Source organism: Oncorhynchus clarkii, chromosome 10, assembly GCF_045791955.1.
Source record: "Oncorhynchus clarkii lewisi isolate Uvic-CL-2024 chromosome 10, UVic_Ocla_1.0, whole genome shotgun sequence".
Lineage (NCBI taxonomy): Eukaryota > Metazoa > Chordata > Actinopteri > Salmoniformes > Salmonidae > Oncorhynchus > Oncorhynchus clarkii.
In genome coordinates, this window is record NC_092156.1 from 72,207,366 (window position 1) to 72,228,658 (window position 21,293).

General features: G+C 39.6%; 2 protein-coding genes and 1 pseudogene across 2 annotated transcripts in view; 1 reads left to right on the plus strand and 2 right to left on the minus strand.

Annotated features, from left to right (window-relative positions):
- The first annotated feature begins 372 nt into the window (after nucleotides 1-372).
- On the plus strand, nucleotides 373-5,965 carry LOC139419331 (zinc finger protein 180-like; annotated as a pseudogene).
- Nucleotides 5,966-9,465: 3,500 nt separating this feature from the next.
- Nucleotides 9,466-13,749, minus strand: LOC139419332 (scavenger receptor cysteine-rich type 1 protein M130-like). The gene is made up of 9 exons (XM_071169274.1): nucleotides 13,737-13,749; nucleotides 12,770-13,075; nucleotides 12,369-12,644; nucleotides 11,083-11,388; nucleotides 10,797-10,951; nucleotides 10,328-10,397; nucleotides 9,908-10,228; nucleotides 9,716-9,804; nucleotides 9,466-9,600 (listed from the first exon to the last, which is right to left on the minus strand). The coding sequence occupies exons 1-9, from the start codon at nucleotides 13,747-13,749 to the stop codon at nucleotides 9,466-9,468; spliced, it is 1,671 nt and encodes a 556-aa protein (XP_071025375.1).
- Nucleotides 13,750-13,788: 39 nt separating this feature from the next.
- LOC139419333 (CD5 antigen-like) overlaps nucleotides 13,789-21,293 on the minus strand; it is a 37,150-nt gene continuing 29,645 nt past the window's right edge. Inside the window, exons 7-8 of the mRNA XM_071169275.1 lie at nucleotides 14,042-14,071; nucleotides 13,789-13,812 (exon numbers count right to left, since the gene is read on the minus strand). Of these exons, the coding sequence (XP_071025376.1) occupies nucleotides 13,789-13,812; nucleotides 14,042-14,071 (54 nt within the window). The remainder of the gene's footprint in view (nucleotides 13,813-14,041; nucleotides 14,072-21,293) is intronic.

Below are 21,293 nucleotides of genomic sequence, written 5' to 3' on the forward strand. Positions count from 1 at the left end.
TCAGACCTCACCACCATTTGACTGATGTTGGGGGCGTGTCTGAAGTTGGATTCTTTAAAACCTCTTAATTAAAGAGGCTGCGAATTTTTGCAGCTTTTTGTTAAAAATCGCGCAAAATTTCAACGTCCTGCTACTCATGCCAGGAATATAGTATATGCATATGATTAGTATGTGTGGATAGAAAACACTCTGAAGTCTCTAAAACTGGTTAAATCATGTCTGTGACTATAACAGAACGTGTGTAGGAGGCAAAATCCCAAGGAAAACTGTTCACAAAAAAACACAAAAAATATCCCTCCTCCAGTCTCTGTATTGTCTATGGCAAGGGAAAATAGATAGCGTCCAGTTTACAATGCCTACAGCTTCCACACGATGTTGCCAGTACTGGCGATTGAGTTGAAGTTTATCCTTGGTGAGATGAGGAATAGGCACTTCCTGTCTTCGGGTACAATTGTGGCTGGTATTGGAGTGGCCATCACAAAGCCCTGACCACAATCGTATAGAACATTTGTGGGCAGAACTGAGAAGGGAATTTTTACTAGGATTAAATGCCAGGAATTGTGATGAGATTAAATGTATTTGGCGAAGGTGTATGTAAACTTTGGACTTCAACTGTAGGTACCGTTACTGTGTTAAAAACAGAGGCAGTTGTGGGACTGATGTGTGTGGTGTTAAAGGGGAAATCTGACATTTGTTTCTAAACATTGGAGTAAAAAAATAATGACAGCTTTGTTATTGTTTCAACTGCAGATTGGTTGTTTGTTGTGTGGCTTTTTTAAAGGGGCAACCTGGGTTTTAAACAGAAACAAAATGGCAGCCCAGAGACCTGAGCTGTGTTGGAATACTCATACTAACTGTACTATTTGTGACGTACATTGAGTTTGTAGTTTGCTTATTGGTCGTAGTATGATATAGTTGGTTTAGCCAAAAGTTCCCTGGTATGCAAGCATTTCTAAACTTTTATTCACTTTCATGGGGTATTGTGATGTCATTATGGGGTACTGTGATGTCATTATGGGGTATTGTGATGTCATTATGGGGTATTGTGATGTCATTATGAGGTATTGTGATGTCATTATGGGGTATTGTCTGAAGATGGATAATAAATAAAAAAATGTAATCCATTTTAGAATAGTAGCCAAAAGTTCCCTGGTATGCAAGCATTTCTAAACTTTTATTCACTTTCATGGGGTATTGTGATGTCATTATGGGGTATTGTGATGTCATTATGGGGTATTGTGATGTCATTATGGGGTATTGTGATATCACTATGGGGTATTGTCTGAAGATAGTAGCCAAAGAACATTTTACTGGTTGAAGTCGTTTTTAAATGTAAAGTAGTACATTTTCGACAAAAACAAACATTATATTAATCAGGACATTCAAATGAACCTTACAATTATAATCCAAAGTAGTGTGAAATGCACTCATAAGCAACCTGGAAATGGAGGCTATATCTGCTGTCAGCCTATGAGAAGTCCCCTGAGTTTTCCCCCACGGGGGTGAATTAGTGAATAGACACAGAAATTAATGTGAGGTTCCTTGAGTAGCATCCTGATCTTACACTGATAGTGTGTTGTCATATTCAGAATACATTGTGGAAAAACTACAATCTCTGCTCACCTTTTTGCTCCAGGCAGATATACAACATCCATACCTAGGGGTTTCTGCATTAGAAGGGAGTTGTTTCTGCATTAGAAGGGAGGGGTTTCTGCATTAGAAGGGAGTGGTTTCTGCATTAGAAGGGAGGGGTTTCTGCATTAGAAGGGAGTGGTTTCTGCATTAGAAGGGAGGGGTTTCTGCATTAGAAGGGAGGGGTTTCTGCATTAGAAGGGAGTGGTTTCTGCATTAGAAGGGAGGGGTTTCTGCATTAGAAGGGAGTGGTTTCTGCATTAGAAGGGAGGGGTTTCTGCAACCAAATTGCATGTGCATCGCCCTTGTTGCAATTTTAGCAAACACAGAAAGGGGCCTATATAGAAGACCAAAAGTCATCTGGCACACTGCTTAGGATGTCAACAACTTTTACTTTTTTCTAGCCTAAAATCATTGATGTTACTACTAATGTGAAAAAAATACTAAATATGACTTGTTGCTCACTTGCCTGTCTTCAGACGATTGTCAAGTAATTTTAACATTCTTTACAGACGTCAATTGTTGTACAACATCATGGCTACGCTGTTGGCATCACCTTTTACAGTGGATTTCTGCTGTTGTGGGCCTTTAACCATCTGTCTGACTTGTTGTTTACACAGGAGAGAGATGTGACTACTAAGTTGACGAGGCAGAGAAGAGTCTCTCCAGATCATATCACCTCAAGAATCACCAGCAGAGACCCACAGGGAATAAATCTCATTGCTTCTCAGACCGTGGGAAAGGTTGCAAATCTTCATCAGAACTTAAAATACACCAGCGAGTACACACAGGAGAGAAATCTCACCACTGTTTTGATTGTGGGAGAGTTACTTAAGATCAGAATCACTAAAAGTACACATGAGAATTCATACTGGAGAGAAACCTTATACCTGTGATCAATGTGGGAAGAGTTTTACTCATTCAAGCTGCCTGAAAACTCACCAGAGAATACACACTGGAGAGAAACCTTATAGCTGTGATCAATGTGGGAAGAGTTTTACTCAGTCAAGCTGCCTGAAAACTCACCAGAGAATACACACTGGAGAGAAACCTTATAGCTGTGATCAATGTGGGAAACATTTTACTCACTCAAGCTGCCTGATGGTACATCTTGAGAGCACACAAGGGAGAGAAACCTTACCACTGCTCTGACTGTGGAAAGAGTTTTGTTAGTTCAACAGATCTAAAATCACACCAGAAAATACACACAGTAGAGAAACCTTATAACTGTACTCAATGTGGGAAGAGGTTTAATCACTCAAGCTGGCTGATAGTACACCTGAGAGCACACACAGGAGTGAAACCTTATAGCTGTGATCAATGTGGGAAGAGTTTTGTTACATCTAGGCATCTGACTATACAGCAGAGAACACACACAGGAGAGAAATCTTACAGCTGTAGTCAATGTGGGAAGAGTTTTTTTCAGTCAAGTAGCCTGATATCACACCAGAGAACACACACAGGAGAGAAATCTCATAGCTGTGATCAATGTGACAAGAGATACTCTGATAAAAGATCTCTGATCAAACATCAGAAAATACATTAATGATGGAGTTGTTTCATGATATCAATGAATTAATGTCACAATGTAGAATGTTTTAACATTGTAGTAGGAGTATTTTAATGATGTCACAATGTAGAATGTTTTAACATTGTAGAAGGAGTATTTTAATGATGTCACAATGTAGAATGTTTTCACATTGTAGAAGGAGTATTTTAATGATGTCACAATGTAGAATGTTTTCACATTGTAGAAGGAGTATTTTAATGATGTCACAATGTAGAATGTTTTAACATCGTAGTAGGAGTATTTTAATGATGTCACAATGTAGAATGTTTTAACATTGTAGTAGGAGTATTTTAATGATGTCACAATGTAGAATTTTTAACATTGTAGAAGGAGTATTTTAATGATGTCACAATGTAGAATGTTTTCACATTGTAGAAGGAGTATTTTAATGATGTCACAATGTAGAATGTTTTAACATCGTAGTAGGAGTATTTTAATGATGTCACAATGTAGAATGTTTTCACATTGTAGTAGGCGTATTTTAATGATGTCACAATGTAGAATGTTTAAACATTGTAGAAGGAGTATTTTAATGATGTCACAATGTAGAATGTTTTCACATTGTAGTAGGAGTATTTTAATGATGTTACAATGTAGAATGTTTTCACATTGTAGTAGGAGTACAAAGGATGTGAATGTGTTAAAAGTCCATATTGATACAGAAACACTAAACCAGGATGTAGATGTATTAATAGAAGTTGATTGACAAAGTCATGAAAAATGGAATAAACCACATTTTGGCTGTGATAAAAGATATGCCTCTGGGGTCAAAATGATCCATGTCAGAACTCTGGTTCAATGTAAATATGTAGTGGGTCTAAATGATCCATGTCAGAACTATGGTTCAATGTAAATATGTAGTGGGTCTAAATGATCCATGTCAGAACTATGGTTCAATGTAAATATGTAGTGGGTCAAAATGATCCATGTCAGAACTATGGTTCAATGTAAATATGTAGTGGGTCAAAATGATCCATGTCAGAACTATGGTTCAATGTAAATATGTAGTGGGTCAAAATTATCCATGTCAGAACTATGGTTCAATGTAAATATGTAGTGGGTCAAAATGATCCATGTCAGAACTATGGTTCAATGTAAATATGTAGTGGGTCAAAATGATCCATGTCAGAACTATGGTTCAATGTAAATATGTAGTGGGTCTAAATGATCCATGTCAGAACTATGGTTCAATGTAAATATGTAGTGGGTCAAAATGATCCATGTCAGAACTATGGTTCAATGTAAATATGTAGTGGGTCTAAAGTTTGTTTTAAATTCTCACTCATTAAACACGAATAAATCAACACATGCTTCTATTTGAATGAGATGACGATGTGTCTTTTTATTTTAATTTATATATTTATTTTTTAATTCAAAATACAGACCAACAATTTACATTGTTACATCATACAAAACAGAACTAGTATCAACTAGAAAATACTAAAACACACAAAATATCAATGAAGTAATAAAAAATTAACTATTTTAGTGTAGTTGTTATCACTCTGAAAAAATCTATAATGATTCAGGAAAATGTTATTCTTGTTGTTATTCACTAGGGTTAATGTTTTAATAAAATATTTAAATTCAGTCAGAAAAATTTGTAATTTTGATATAGAATTTTGGAATGATTGTTTGTGTATAAAGTATTTGGCAACAAGAATAAAAAAATTCACAATCATTTCAGTGGTTTCATTGCAATAGTAACATATTATATCCTCCATGTAGAACATGGGCAGTGTTCATAATGGTAACATATTATATCCTCCATGTAGAACATGGGCAGTGTTCATAATGGTAACATATTATATCCTCCATGTAGAACATGGGCAGTGTTCATAATAGTAACATATTATATCCTCCATGTAAAACATGGGCAGTGTTCATAATGGTAACATATTATATCCTCCATGTAGAACATGGGCAGTGTTCATAATGGTAACATATTATATCCTCCATGTAGAACATGGGCAGTGTTCATAATGGTAACATATTATATCCTCCATGTAAAACATGGGCAGTGTTCATAATGGTAACATATTATATCCTCCATGTAGAACATGGGCAGTGTTCATAATGGTAACATATTATATCCTCCATGTAGAACATGGGCAGTGTTCATAATGGTAACATATTATATCCTCCATGTAGAACATGGGCAGTGTTCATAATGGTAACATATTATATCCTCCATATAGAACATGGGCAGTGTTCAAAATGGTAACATATTATATCCTCCATGTAAAACATGGGCAGTGTTCATAATGGTAACATATTATATCCTCCATGTAGAACATGGGCAGTGTTCATAATGGTAACATATTATATCCTCCATGTAAAACATGGGCAGTGTTCATAATGGTAACATATTATATCCTCCACGTTAAACATGGGCAGTGTTCATAATGGTAACATATTATATCCTTCATGTAGAACATGGGCAGTGTTCATAATGGTAACATATTATATCCTCCATGTAGAACATGGGCAGTGTTCATAATGGTAACATATTATATCCTCCATGTAGAACATGGGCAGTGTTCATAATGGTAAATAAGTATCTTGCAAGGTTTTCCCAAAATTCGGACACAAATTTACATCAAAGAACAAGTGGGACAGATTCTCACCTTTTTCACAGAAAACACAGATATCATCAACAGCCACACATGTGGACATCATAGAATTACATGGATATATCTGATGTAAGATGTTAAAGTGCCCTTCCTTAACGTTGTTTGTTCTACAGTATTTGTAAGGCCTTAACCAGCCACACATGTGGACATCATGTGGGGAAAAATTGTGCAGGAAACATATTTTCCAGGCCATTAAAGCTTGTTGGTGAAACCTAGCTGACTTTGAGAGTTTACTTAGTGTAGAATAGCTTCAGTTATCTGGTGTTGAAAAGTCCCACACCACACCTTACCATCCCATGGGTAACGGCCAAGCAGAACGTCTGAATCGCACACTGGGTGGGCGAGACTACTGGGTTTCCACCCTTCTTCTTGATGTTCGGACCCCTAGGCTGCCGGTAGATGGTATGTTTGAAAGTGTGCTGTTGGATGGGGAATCCAACAATAGTGCTAGGTGTCTGTACTACATAAACACTGCTAATCCAACAATAGTGCTAGGTGTCTGTACTATATAAACACTGCTAATACAACAATAGTGCTGGGTGTCTTGAATTAAAGGGGAACTACTCTCAAAAATGTAAATTTCTTAGATTTTCCCCAAACCTCAAACGTGGTCTCCTTTTGTAAGTTATGGACTTAGAGCAATTGATTGTTTTTCTGTTTAAAAAAGTCTGACTTTAAGAACAAAACCCTGAAATTCTGAATTTGTGAATTTCTGACTCAGTTTCTCTGTTTCAATAAAATGTCTACTATTATCCTACTGAACAGTACAGCTTGGGTTGGTCTACTATTATCCTACTGAACAGTACAGCTTGGGTTGGTCTACTATTATCCTACTGAACAGAACAGCTTGGGTTGGTCTACTATTATCCTACTGAACAGTACAGCTTGGGTTGGTCTACTATTATCCTACTGAACAGAACAGCTTGGGTTGGTCTACTATTATCCTACTGAACAGTACAGCTTGGGTTGGTCTACTATTATCCTACTGAACAGTACAGCTTGGGTTGGTCTACTATTATCCTACTGAACAGTACAGCTTGGGTTGTTCTACTATTATCCTACTGAACAGTACCACTTGGGTTGGTCTACTATTATCCTACTGAACAGTACAGCTTGGGTTGGTCTACTATTATCCTACTTAACAGTACCACTTGGGTTGGTCTACTATTATCCTACTGAACAGTACAGCTTGGGTTGGTCTACTATTATCCTACTGACCAGTACAGCTTGGGTTGGTCTACTATTATCCTACTGACCAGTACAGCTTGGGTTGGTCTGACTGTGAAAGACCAATATGGGATTCATCATTTAGGTCATTCAGAGTGTATCACTGTTTCTCGTGCTTTTCACACAGGGTGCCTTTCCTTCTCTGGGCCGTTTGGAAAATGTTTTGCTAAATTAGAGTACTGAATACCCACTTCTCCAGGCACAGCTTGACTTGACCTACACAACAGCTTTCAACATACCAGTATTTAGTTTGGAAACTGTCAAAATAAATGCTGGTATAAATTATACAATATTAAAATATGTCAAATTATCCATTTGTTTCAAAAGTGGTTGCAATGCTGTGGAAAAACAGTTGTATTGAACTACAGTGCTAAAATAATCGATATTGTCAAATTTGAGCTTGTCCTTTCAGAGGGACTCTTATTTAGAAAAAATATATATATATATTTTTATAATTTTTTATTTTATAATTTTGTTTATTTACAAAAAAAATAATATGCTGTGTGCTGCAAACATATTATCCTGCTGCTGGCAGAACGGTAATATAGGCGTTTAACTTTGAATATTTGTACGGTGTGCTGCGAGGTACAAAATGCACAGAAATATAGAGAGAAGGATTATATTACGTTCTTTCCACCAGGGGGCGACAAACGCCAGTTAATATTCCAGAATAGAGCATCACAGCATCACATTTGGCTCCCTTTGCCAAGAGGTCAATTTGGAAATCAGAGAAGACAGGCTATGTGCCCACAGCCCACAAAATGAGGTGGAAACTGAGATGCACTTCCTAACCTCCTGCCAAATGTATGACCAGTTAATTCATACTGTATGTTGTAGTCTGTCCAAGAGGGGAATCACACAAGACTGACAGCCTGTAATTTTATTAAAAACATTCAGTTGATTACATGGCAGTTTAGAGAGGAACATCAAAACAATAATCTACTTCATAATCAATATCATAACATTTATAATCCATAACATCATTATCTCTATACTACTAACAACAAAATAGCACTAATCTACATCATAATCAATATCATAACGTTTATAATCAATAACATCATGAGGTAAACAACAACAAACCCCTTTATTAAAAAATGTTTAAAAATACAAAGAATGAACAGATGATTATAATAATACCTGGACTAATAATGGAAACACTTCAAGATAAAGAATCTAAGACACTAAATAAGATAAAGAATCTAAGAGACACGAAATAAGATAAAGAATCTAAGAGACACTAAATAAGATAAAGAATCTAAGAGACACTAAATAAGATAAAGAATCTAAGAGACACTAAATAAGATAAAGAATCTAAGAGACACGAAATAAGATAAAGATTCTAAGAGACACTAAATAAGATAAAGAATCTAAGAGACACTAAATAAGATAAAGAATCTAAGAGACACTAAATAATATAAAGAATCTAAGAGACACTAAATAAGACAAAGAATCTAAGAGACACTAAATAAGATAAAGAATCTAAGAGACACTAAATAAGATAAAGACATGAAGACAAAGTCAAAAATAAAAACATTCTGGAAACAAAACAGACGTAATTGAGCTTCTCTCTTAAAATTATTAAAACCCCATGTTACCCCAAACTCCATGTTACCCCAAAACCCATGTTACCCCAAAACCCATGTTACCCCAAACCCCCATGTTACCCCAAACTCCATGTTACCCCAAACCCCCATGTTACCCAAACCCCCATGTTACCCAAAACCCCATGTTACCCAAAACCCCATGTTACCCAAAACCCCATGTTACCCAAAACCCCAAGTTACCCAAAACCCCATGTTACCCAAAACCCCATGTTACCCAAAACCTGTGTTACCCAAAACCACATGTTACCCAGAACCCCATGTTACCCAAAACCTGTGTTACCCAGAACCACATGTTACCCAGAACCCCATGTTACCCAAAACCCCATGTTACCCAAAAACCCCATGTTACCAGAACCCCATGTTACCCAGAACCCCATGTTACCCAAAACCTTATGTTACCCAAAAACCCCATGTTACCAGAACCCCATGTTACCCAGAACCCCATGTTACCCAAAACCCCATGTTACCAAAACCCCATGTTACCAAAACCCCATGTTACCAAAACCCCATGTTACCCAAACCCCCATCTTATCCAAAACCCCATTATACCCAAAACCCCATGTTACCCAGAACCTCATGTTACCCAGAACGCCATGTTACCCCATGATACCAAAACCCATGTTACCAAAACCAATGTTAACCCATACCCCAATTTACCCAATCCCCATGTTACCCAAAATCCCATGTTTTTCTGCTGGTTTGTCACCACATTTTAAACATCAGTCCACTGCTGACCATCAATTTAAAACACAAAACTGACCTAAGATCAGCATGTAGGGTCAGATTCATTCTACTCCTACTCCGTCCCCTGGGCTGCTCTCTCCTCTCCCGGTCCAGCTTCAGCTCTGGAGCTCAGAGAGACCATCTCCATGGCATTGACATAAAGATCCATGCTGCTCACCCTGTTCACTCTCTTCTGCCTCTTGGTGGGCTAGGGAGACACAGCACCAACAGTCAGACATATCTCCATTCTCTCTCCCTCCCTCTCTCCCTCACCCTCTCCCTCTAGTTTAAATGACTTGTAACGTCTGAGTAAATGTCTTTACCTTGTAGTACAGGTAGGAGGTGGTGATGGATGTCAGTAGGATCAGCAGCACTACAACGTGTCTGATGATGAAGGCTGGCAGAGGAGAGGCTGCAAACAGAAACACCTTTGATGAGGGGACTGATCATCATCACATAGATCTGTGGGAAATCTGTCAATTACAAAGTTATAAGTCTGGTTCATGTTCAGTTACCTGTGATGGTGAGGGAGAGGAGCTCGCTCTCAGAGGAGAAGTTATGAGCGAAAACATAATTGTCATAAACACAGCTGTAGTTCCCTTGGTGGGAGTCATCTGCAGCAGGGAAGAGGAAGGCAGCAGAGTGATTGACAGCTAGCTGGGTCTGGGTTCTGTTGGAGCCGTTGAACATGAGGAGGAAGGAGCCTCCTGGGTACTGTGGCTGAGTGGAGCAGGTGATGGTGAAGCTGTAGCCCCTGAACACCTCGGGCCCCTGGTGGCCCCTGGAGACCCCTCCCATTGAGTCAGTCAGGAAGATATCAGGCTGGACCAGGAGATCTGTAACAATAAAAGAGAACAAGAAAAACCTCTTCAACTAGTTTCCTATAGATATGACAATAACATCATCATGTAACAGTGCCAGCCACCCTCCCTCACAGGGCAACATGAGTAGTGGGCCTACAGTCACTGAGACAACATATGTTGATATCAGGCTTAAGCAGGACATCTGGAACAAGAGGAGAGAAAAAGAAAACGTAGCTCCTCAACTACTTTCCTCATTTAGATATGACAATAACATGACATTTGACAGTGGTAGTGAGTAGAGACGTTCACTGAGATAACACTCACATACAAAAGCATTCTGGGATATTTAAGTTGTATTTGATTCCTACTTGACTGAGTGATCTATTTAGTAAAGCAGACTGACAAGTTAAACAGTCATCATGAGAGGTGCAGAGGAAGTTGTATGAATGAAGGAAATCAGTTGAAAATGTTTCTTGTTATTACCTGAGCAGATCACTGTGAGTCCAGGAAGGAGATCATCTGATCTTCCACACTCCCTCAGTGAAGACTCAGGACCATAACAGTAAACTCTAAACCCTCTAGTGGTGATTCCAGGTGGTACTGAAACAGTGGAGCCACAACCCAGCTGTCTACACACTACTGCAGCTACATCCTCCTGCTCCCAGTCTTGAGTTCCCACAGTCCTCCAAGCTCCCTGGTCGTACCACTCCACTCCACCAGCACAGCGACTGCCTCCTCCCACCAGCCTCACATCATCTGGCTCTGAGAAAAGAAAAGAGAGAGACAGTAATCTTACTATTTTCTCACTAAAACACACCTTTATTGTCTCTCATATTCTTCACTCCAGGTGAGAAACAATGTTGATTGAGTGACAAACTGTTTCTTACCTGAGCAAGTGAGTCCAACAGCATTACCAGGTAGGCAGGTGTTGTGTTTTCTGTCTGAGGTGTCACAGTCCAGGAGAAGGGCCTCTTTGCCTTTACACTGGAACTCTTTATCCCAGGTCTGACCCTCACCTTCTCCATAGAGCCCCCCCTGTAGAGCTGCAGGAGCCCCACAGCCAAGCTCCACACAGACTACCTCTGCATCCTGCCGGTCAAAGTCAGCTTCACACACTGAGGCCCAGGACTGATTGGACTTCACCTCCACTCTCCCAGAGCAGAGACCAGCTCCATCCACAAGCCGCACAGACTCTGGAGAAAAAGAGTTGGTTGAACATTCAATCAGTTTTGTTGATGACACTGTCAAGGACTAAACACAAATATGTTGGATAAAAGATTGTAGTTTGCTATGTTTGATACTGTAAGAGGTAGAAATGGGTTCTTAGTCACTCAGGATCGGGTTGGGAATAATGCAGGCAGGAGACAGGAATAAGTTCACTTCACTTTCTAGAAAATAAACAGCTGGACATCCATCAGGCAGCTTCACTTCAGTACCATCTGATCTACAAGGTCTGATGCTGTATGTCAGGGTCAGGATGGGCCAAGAGTAGAAAAGGTTACTGGTTATGATGACATCACTGGTGAGAACTCAGTGATATAAATATATTTGATCTCTCCCTCTTCCTCTCCTCCTCCCTTATTCTCTCTTTGTGACAGTGGTAGTGAGTAGAGACGTTCACTGAGATAACACTCAAATGCAAAAGCATTCTGGGATATTTAAGGTGTATTTGATTCCTACTTGACTAAGTGACATTTTTTGCGAAGCAGATTTACAAGCTAAACAGTCATCATTAGAGATGCAGAGGAAGTTGTATGAATGAAGGAAATCAGTTGAATATAATTATAATATCTTGATATTTCCTGAGCAGATCACTGTGAGTCCAGGAAGGGGATATAATACATGGACAAAAGTATGTGGAACTCAGCAGTGAGTTTTTCATTCGAGGACAGACAATTCTTACACTCCAAGCACTTCAACACTCGGAGGTCCGTTCTGTGAGATTGTTTGACCTTCCACTTCACGGCTGAGCCGTTGTTGCTCCTAGATGTGCCACTTTGAAAGTCACTGAGATCTTCATTAAGGACATTTTACTGACTGTGTTTGTCTATGTGTTTGTATATGCAGATTGCAATTGCATGGTTGTGTGCTTGATTTTATACACCTGTGGCTGAAATAGCCAAATCAACTAATGTCCACTTACTTTTGGCCATATAGTGTATCTTGTTAATACCTGAGCAGATCACTGTGAGTCCAGGAAGGAGATCATAACTTCTGGAACACTCCCTCAGTGAAGACTCAGACCAAGAACAGAAAACTCCAAACCCTCTAGTGATGTTTCCAGGTGGTACTGAAACAGTGGAGCCACAACCCATCTGTCTACACACTACTGCAGCTACATTCTCCTTGTTCCAGTCAGCTCCCACAATCCTCCACTCTCCCTGGTCGTACCACTCCACTCCACCAGCACAGCGACTGCCTCCTCCCACCAGCCTCACATCATCAGGCTCTGAGAAAAGAAAAGAGAGAGACAGTAATCTTACTATTTTCTCACTAAAACACACCTATATTGTCTCTCATATTCTTCACTCCAGGTGAGAAACAATGTTGATTGAGTGACAAACTGTTTCTTACCTGAGCAGGTGAGTCCAACAGCATTACCAGGTGGGCAGGTGTTGTGTTTTCTGTCTGAGGTGTCACAGTCCAGGAGAAGGGACTCTTTGCCTTTACACTGGAACTCTTTATCCCAGGTCTGACCCTCACCTTCTCCATAGAGCCCCCCCTGTAGAGCTGCAGGAGCCCCACAGCCAACATCCCTACAGACTACCTCTGCATCCTGCCGGTCAAAGTCAGCTTCACACACTGAGGCCCAGGACTGATTGGACTTCACCTCCACTCTCCCAGAGCAGAGACCAGCTCCATTCACAAGCCGCACAGACTCTGGAGAAAAAGAGTTGGTTGAACATTCAATCAGTTTTGTTGATGACACTGTCAAGGACTAAACACAAATATGTTGGATAAAAGATAGTAGTTTGCTATGTTTGATACTGTAAGAGGTAGAAATGGGTTCTTAGTCACTCAGGATCAGGTTGGGAATAATGCAGGCAGGAGACAGGAATAAGTTCACTTCACTTTATAGAAAATAAACAGCTGGATATCCATCAGGCAGCTTCACTTCAGTACCATCTGAACTACAATGATCTGCCCATGAACATCTCCCATAAACCAATATGACAAACACAAATATAATGTTTAAATACATCTGACATCTCTCCCTCTATTTAAATGAAATAAAAACACATAAAACATGATACATGGTAATATTGTATAATGTATAAATAAATCTCTCAATATGACCAGTCTCTTACCTGAACAGGTCACATGATGATAATATCCACCATCACAGATACCACGTCCACCTATGATGTCACACTGTCTAATAGAAGACTCATTTCCATAGCAACTACTATATAGTGTGACTCCTCTTCTTCCATCTTCAAACAGAGGTCCTCTAGATTCAGCTACAGGATTCCCACAACTCAGGTCTCTACACACAACATTAACATCTTTCATGTCCCACAACCTAGAACATAGACCTGACCACTCTCCTTCATTGAAGACTTCCACTGTCCCAGAACAGGAAGTGGTCCCATTCACCAGTCTGACTGAGAGTTCAGCTGTAAACAGCAGAGAGGAAAACACAGTGGTGAGGACAGATGATGACAGTAATTCTGTTATTCTAACAGCAGTAGTTTTGTGGTTGACAAGTATTAGTAGTTCCATAAAACACTACTTGTTATTGGGGTTTAGAATGGTTTGTATGGACACATGAATTTCTCCATGTGGGATAATAAAGTTGACTAATATTGAACTGCTATAATCACTGTAGATTTATACTCTACCTACCTGGTGGACTGACGCGTTGAGCCTGGAGATCTGAGGAGAAAGAGAGAGACAGAGGAGAAAGAGAGAGAAAGAGACAGAGAGAGAGAGAGAAACAAAGGAGGAAGAGAGGAGTCAGAGGAAGAGAGAGACAGAGGTTAAATGAACATCAACATGACCTTTCATGATGTGATGGGGAAGACAGGCTTATCGTTGGTATGGTGCAACAACACCCATGTGTACATACACTATATATACAAAAGTATGTGGACACCCCTTCAAATTAGTGGATACTATTTCAACCACACCCCTTCCTGCCAGATGCATAAAATCAAGCACTCAGCCATGCAATCTCCATAGACAAACATTGGCAGTAAAATGGCCTTAATGAAGAGCTCAGTGACTTTCAACATGGCAACATCATAGGATGCCACCTTTCCAAGTCAGATGGTCAAATGTCTCCCCTGATAGATTTGCCCCGGTTAGCTGTAAGTGCTGTTATTGTGAAGTGGAAACGTCTAGGAGCAACACCGGCTTTCCTCTGTTGCAACACTCACTAACGAGTTTCAAAACTGCCTCTGGAAGCAACGCCAGCACAAGAACTGTTCATTGGGAGCTTCATGAAATGGGTTTCCATGGCCGACCAGCCTCACACAAGCCTTAGATACAAATGGGAAACGCCAAGCGTCAGTTGGAGTGGTGTAAAGATCTCCGACATTGGACTCCGGAGCTTTGACCACATGTTCTCTGGAGTGATGAATCATGCTTCACCATCTGGCAGTCTGACAGACAAATCTGGGTTTGGCTAATGCCACGAGAAAACTACCTGCCCGAATGCGTAGTGCCAACTGTAAAGTTTGGTGGAGGACGAATCATGGTTTGGGGATGTTTTTCATGGTTCTTAACGCTACAGCAAACAATTTGATAAAAAATATATATTTTTAGTACTCACACATGAATCATATCCTGTTTTCAGGTCATGTGTTGTTTTAAGCCAGCAGTAAAAACACACTGACAGGACAGTTCCTCTTATGGCCACTAGGTGGTAATCTGGTGTCACAGACGCAGGACTGTAGACCAGAAAGAAGCGTTGTCCCAATTATCTCTCCTTTCTCCTAATGTGTGCACTTGGTCCCTTCACTGAAATGACTGGTAAACTAAATATGGTAGAAACACATAATTGAACCGCTCTCCTTGAAGTTCTTGATGATCTGATAAATGATTTATTTAGGTGCAATCTTACTGGCAGCAATATCTTGCCTCTTTTTCTGCAAAGCAACGATGACGGCACGTGTTTCCTTTTAGGTAAGCATGGTTGACAGAGGAAGAACAATGATTCCAAGCACCACCCTCCTTTTGAAGCTTCCAGTCTGTTATTTGAACTCAATCAGCATGACAGAGTGATCTCCAGCCTTGTCCTCATCAAGACACACCTGTGTTAACGAGAGAATCACTGACATGATGTCAGCTGGTCCTTTTGTGGCAGGGCTGAAATGCAGTGGAAATGTTGTTTTGGGATTCATTTGCATGGCAAAGAGGGAATTTAATTAATTGGAAAGCATCTGGTCACGCTTCATAACATTCTGGAGTATATGCAAATTGCCATCATACAAACTGAGGCAGCAGACTTTGTGAAAATTCATATTTGTGTCATTCTCAAAACTTTCTTTTAGTTAATTACATATACATGATTAGCTCAATCAGGTGATATTAATTACGGATAAATTATTTCATAGAATAGCATGTCATAGCAATTATTCCGGCATAGCCAAAGACACGACAACACACACACACACACACACACACACACACACACACATACACACACACACACACACACACACACACACACACACACAAACACACACACACACACACACACACACTTTTACATTGACAATTGACTTATTCTGCTCTGTTCTTCATGTACATATCTACCTCAAATACCTTATTATTATCTATCCTGATGTCTAGTCACTTTACCCTGCCTTCATGTACATATCTACCTCAAATACCTTATTATTATCTATCCTGATGTCTAGTCACTTTACCCTGCCTTCATGTACACGTGCATTCAGACCCTTTGTCTTACAGCCTTATTCTAAAATTAATTATATCAAGCTACACACAATACCCCATAATGACAAACAAAATTGTATTTAGATTTTTTTGCTAATTTATTAAATGTAAAAAAACAGAAATATCTTATTAACATAAGTATTCAGACCCTTTGCTATGAGACTCGAAATTGAGCTCAGATGCATCTTGTTTCCATTGATCATCCATGATTTGGAAAGGCACACACCTGTCTATATAAGGTCCCACAGTTCACAGTGCATGTCAGAGTAAAAATCAAGCCATGAGGTTGAAGGAATTGTCCGTAGAGCTTTGAGAAAGGATTGTGTTGAGACACGGATCTGGGGAAGGGAACCAAAAAATGTCTGCAGCATTGAAAAGTCCCCATTTAAGTGACTCCATCATTGTTAAATGGAAGTAGTGTGGAACCACCAAGACTCTTCCTAGAGCTGGCTGCCCGGCCAAACTGAGCAATCGGGGGAGAAGGGCCCTGGTCAGTGAGATGACCAAGAACCCGATCGTCACCCTGACAGAGCTCCAGTGTTCCTCTGTGGAGATGTGAGAACCTTCCAGAAGGACAATCATCTTTGCAGCACTCCACCAATTAGGTCATTATGGTAGAGTGGCCAGATGGAAGCCACACCTCAGTAAAAGCCACATGGCAGCCGCTTGGAGTTTGACAAAAGGCACATAAAGAATCTCAGACCATGAGAACTGAACTGAATGATGAGCATCATGTCTGGAGGAAGCCTGGCAAGTCAAGTATTATATATCTGTTGTTTATTTTTAATACATTTGCAAACATTTCTAAAAATCATTTTTTTGTTTGTTATTATGGGGAATAGTGATGTCGGTGATGGAGCATAGGGGCGGCAGGTTAGACTAATGGTTAGAGCATGGACTAGTAACCAGAAGGTTGCAAGTTCAAATCCCAGAGCTGACAAGGTACAAATCTGTTGTTCTGCCCCTGAACAGGCTGCAACAGAATAAACACTAAAAAACACATCACATTTAAATAGCTGTAATAACTTATCTCTCTGTACACTATTCTGATTAGATGCTATTTAATGCTGAGTTTGGACACAGGTTTCTATAGGAACACTAAGGCACCTGGACCACATATTGAGATGTGCCTTTTGTTAAGTATATCAGTTGTCACATAATGTGACAGTTGTAAGACTGTTAACAAAGTAGCTGAATTGTCAAAGACCGTAGCCCGAGGTCACCCAAAGATAAGTAATCCAGAACTTTCTCTTGTAAAGAATTACAAATCTACCACTTTCATATAAACCCCTCGATACACAGCAGAACACCTACACTGAATCCATCCAACAAACATCCTGATTTGTTTTAATGAACACTTTTTATGACACTAAAATAACCTTCAACTACAGTATATATGAAGGGATTGTTGTCATTGTTACATTATATAGGCTACAGGAAGTTATATTCTTCCATTTTAAATAATTTGAATCCATCCTCCTTTTATGAAAGAAGAACCCTGTTGGAAACCCTTTTTTCTAAGAGTGACATCACAATACCCCATAATGACATCACAATACCCCATAATGACATCACAATACCCCATAACAGCTGAAGAACCCTGTCGGAAACCCTTTTTTCTAAGAGTGAATTCAACAAGTTCAACCTGTTCAGGTTCCACCATTTCATTCTGAACTCCAACATGACGTGACATTTTCTAAATTGTTTTCATATTTAAATTAAATATCCTGATTTGTTTAAACTAACACTTTTTATGACACTAAAATAACCTTAAACTACAGTATATATATATGAAGGAATTATTGTCTGTTGTGACGTTGTATTAGTTAATGTGGCGACTGCTGCTCATCGAATGATTAACAGGTTATAATTGCGTGATTAAATTAATCAGGAAATGATTAACTCATTAACCTGTGGCACCATGGGAAAATCGTTTTTATTGAGTTTCTATTTCCCAAATGAACTCAAAGAATATCAGAATATCGATTTTACAACAGTCGCTGAACAATCAATTTCCTCTACAGTCTCATTCTGAACGTCGCATAATTCGGGAATCTGCACAAACCCGGGTCTCACCAATGAGTCTGGACCAATTTTAGTTGATTATTTATTTACTAGCAAGCTAAAATGATAATATTGTCAAGATCGTCGTATGAGTGAGACCAAGGCGCAGCATGGGAGGCGTACATTCTCTTTTAATGAATGAAACACTTAACAGAAACAACAAAACCAACAAAACGTGAAGCTATACAAAATAGTGCAGACAGGCATCTAAACATAGTCAAGATCCCACAAAAAACAAAATGGAAATGGCTGCCTAAATATGATCCCCAATCAGGGACAATGATAAACAGCTGTCTCTGATTGGTAACCATATCAGGCCAACATAGAAATACAAAACCCTAGATGAAAAAAACTAACCCTAGATGAACAAAACTAGAATACCCACTCTCGTCACACCCTGACCAAACCAAAATATTTAGAAAAAACAGAGCTCAGGGCGTGACAGTACCCCTCCTCCAAAGGTGTGGACCCCCCACCGCAAACCTGAACCTATAGCGGGAGGGTCCGGGTTGGCATCTACCCTCGGTGGTGGCTCCGGTTCGGGTGTAGCCCCCGCTCCCTACGCTGATCCCTCCGCTTCTGTTGAACTGGACCGTGGATCATCGCCATTGGCTCTGAACTAGGAACCACCGCTGGAAACTGTCGCCGGAAGCTCTGGACTGGGAACTGTCGCCGGAAACTCCTCTATTTGGCATGGTATGCTTTCGCCGTAAAGCCTTTTTGAAATCTGACACTGTGTTTGGATTAACCTTTCTGATCTCCCCATCCCGGATCCGGGATCGTGAATACAGACTCAAGCTCATTACCATAACGCAACGTTAAAACCTCTTACTTCTACCCCCTCCTTTTTCGAACATTCTGTTAAAAATTGCGCAACTTTTCAGCGTCCTGCTACTCATGCCAGGAATATAGTATATGCATATGATTAGTATGTGTGGATAGAAAACACTCTGAAGTTTCTAAAACTGGTTAAATCACGGCTGTGACTATAACAGATCGTGTGTTTCATTGAAAAACGCAAGAAAAACTGCTCTCTGAAAGCTAAAAATAATTTCCATAAGTCACTTCCATGAGTTGTTAAAAGAGGACAAAATTTAATATCGACCTGCATGCAATTCATACAAATTCCACACGATGTCGCCATTGTCGTCATTTTCAATTGAATTATTTGTTGGAAAATCCATCTATCTGGCTTCCGTTCCTTCCAGTCTTCACCCGGATGTTGTTGATGTGGACATTGGCAGCCATTGATTTGCAAACGAGGAGCTATTGAATATACATCGCCCTGTAATCATTTTGATAGATTATAAACGTTTACTAATACCTAAAGTTGGATTACAAAAGGATTTCGAAGTGTTTTGTGAAAGTTTATCGTCGACTTTTTTAATTTAAAAAAATTACACAGCGTTTAAAAACGATGTTTTTTTCTGAATGACACAGCTTCCATAGAAAGCTATTTTGGGTATATATGGACCGATTTAAACGAAAAAAAGACCCAATAGTGATGTTTATGGGGCATATAGGAGTGCCAAGAAAGAAGCTTGTCAAAGGTAATGAATGTTTTATATTTTATTTCTGCGTTTTGTGCTGCGTCGGATAAGCAGAGTCTTTGTTTACGTCGCATTCAGGCATTTTCAGGTGGTGCATGCTATCAGATAATACCTTCTCATGCTTTCGCCGAAAAGCATTTTAAAAATCTGACTTGTTGGCTAGGTTCACAACGAGTGTAGCTTTAATTCAATACCCTGCTTGTGAATTTTGATCAAGGTTTGAGTTGTAACGAGTACATTTAGCATTTAGCGTAGCGCATTTGCATTTCCAGGTGTCTACTTGAGACATCTGCGTCTCAAGTATAGTCAAGAAGTTTTAACTATTCATGAAAATCGCAAATGAAATGAAATAAATATGCCATTTCTCAAGCTTAGCCTTTTGTAAACAACACTGTCATCTCAGATTTTCAAAATATGCTTCTCAACCATAGGAAAACAATCATTTGTGTAAAAGTAGCTAGCTAGCGTAGCATTTAGCGTTAGCATTAGCGTTAGCATCCAGCACGCAACATTTCAACAAAAACATAAAAGCCTTCAAATAAAATAATTTACCTTTGAAGAACTTCAGATGTTTTCAATGAGGAGACTCTCAGTTAGATAGCAGATGCTCAGTTTTTCCAAAAAGATTCTTTGTGTATTAGAAATAGCTCCGTTTTGTACATCACATTTGGCTACCAAAAAAAAACGAAAATTCAGTCCTCAAAACGCGAACTTTTTTCCAAATTAACTCCATAATATCGACTGAAAACATGGCAAACGTTGTTTAGAATCAATCCTCAAGGTGTTTTTCACATATCTCTTCGATGATATATCGTTTGTGGAAGCATGGTTTCCCCTCTCAATCAAATGGAAAAATACTTGCACATGGCTTTGCGCACCAGTTTCGACGCAGGACACCAGGCGGACACTTGGAAAATGTAGTCTCTTATGGTCAATCTTCCAATGATATGCCTACAAATACGTCACAATGCTGCCGACATCTTGGGGAAACGGCAGAAGGTCTAAGCTTATTCCTGTCGCATTCACAGCCATATAAGGAGACATTAGAAAACAGAGCTTCAGAAATTCTGCTCATTTCCTGTTTGACGTATCATCTTGGTTTCGCCTGTAGAATGAGTTCTGGGGCACTTACAGACAAAATCTTTGCAGATTCTGAAACTTCAGAGTGTTTTCTTTCCAAAACTGTCAAGAATGTGCATAGTCGAGCATCTTTTCGTGATGACAAAATATCGCGCTTAAAACGGGAACGTTTTTTATCCAAAAATGAAATAGCGCCCCTAGAGATGCAACTGGTTAACAAGAAGTTCATCTTAAACCGATGTATAACACTTGTATGTTATTCATTTTTATGATGAGTATTTCTGTTTTTGAATTTGGCGCTCTGCAATTTCACTGGATGATGGCCAGGTGGGACGGTTGCGTCCCACACCCCTTAGAGAGGTTAAACGTAAAACACGTAGTTACATTCTAGCTGCGGGTCCAGTTCCAACACTATGTGTAGGCCTAGCTGAGGTGACCCCGAATCCCAAGTTTCGGCTCGATAGGTCATTCGAAGCCTGAGCAGCGACCTTAATTGGTGCTGA

What these genes read in the sequence shown, in the direction of transcription:
- LOC139419332 (XM_071169274.1), bottom strand. An exon ending in TGTTGGACTCACCTGCTCAG is followed by an intron (nt 12,645 to 12,769) that starts GTAAGAAACAGT and finishes TTCTTTTCTCAG; the next exon opens with AGCCTGATGATGTGAGGCTG. An exon ending in TGTTGGACTCACTTGCTCAG is followed by an intron (nt 10,952 to 11,082) that starts GTAAGAAACAGT and finishes TCTCAGAGCCAG; the next exon opens with ATGATGTGAGGCTGGTGGGA.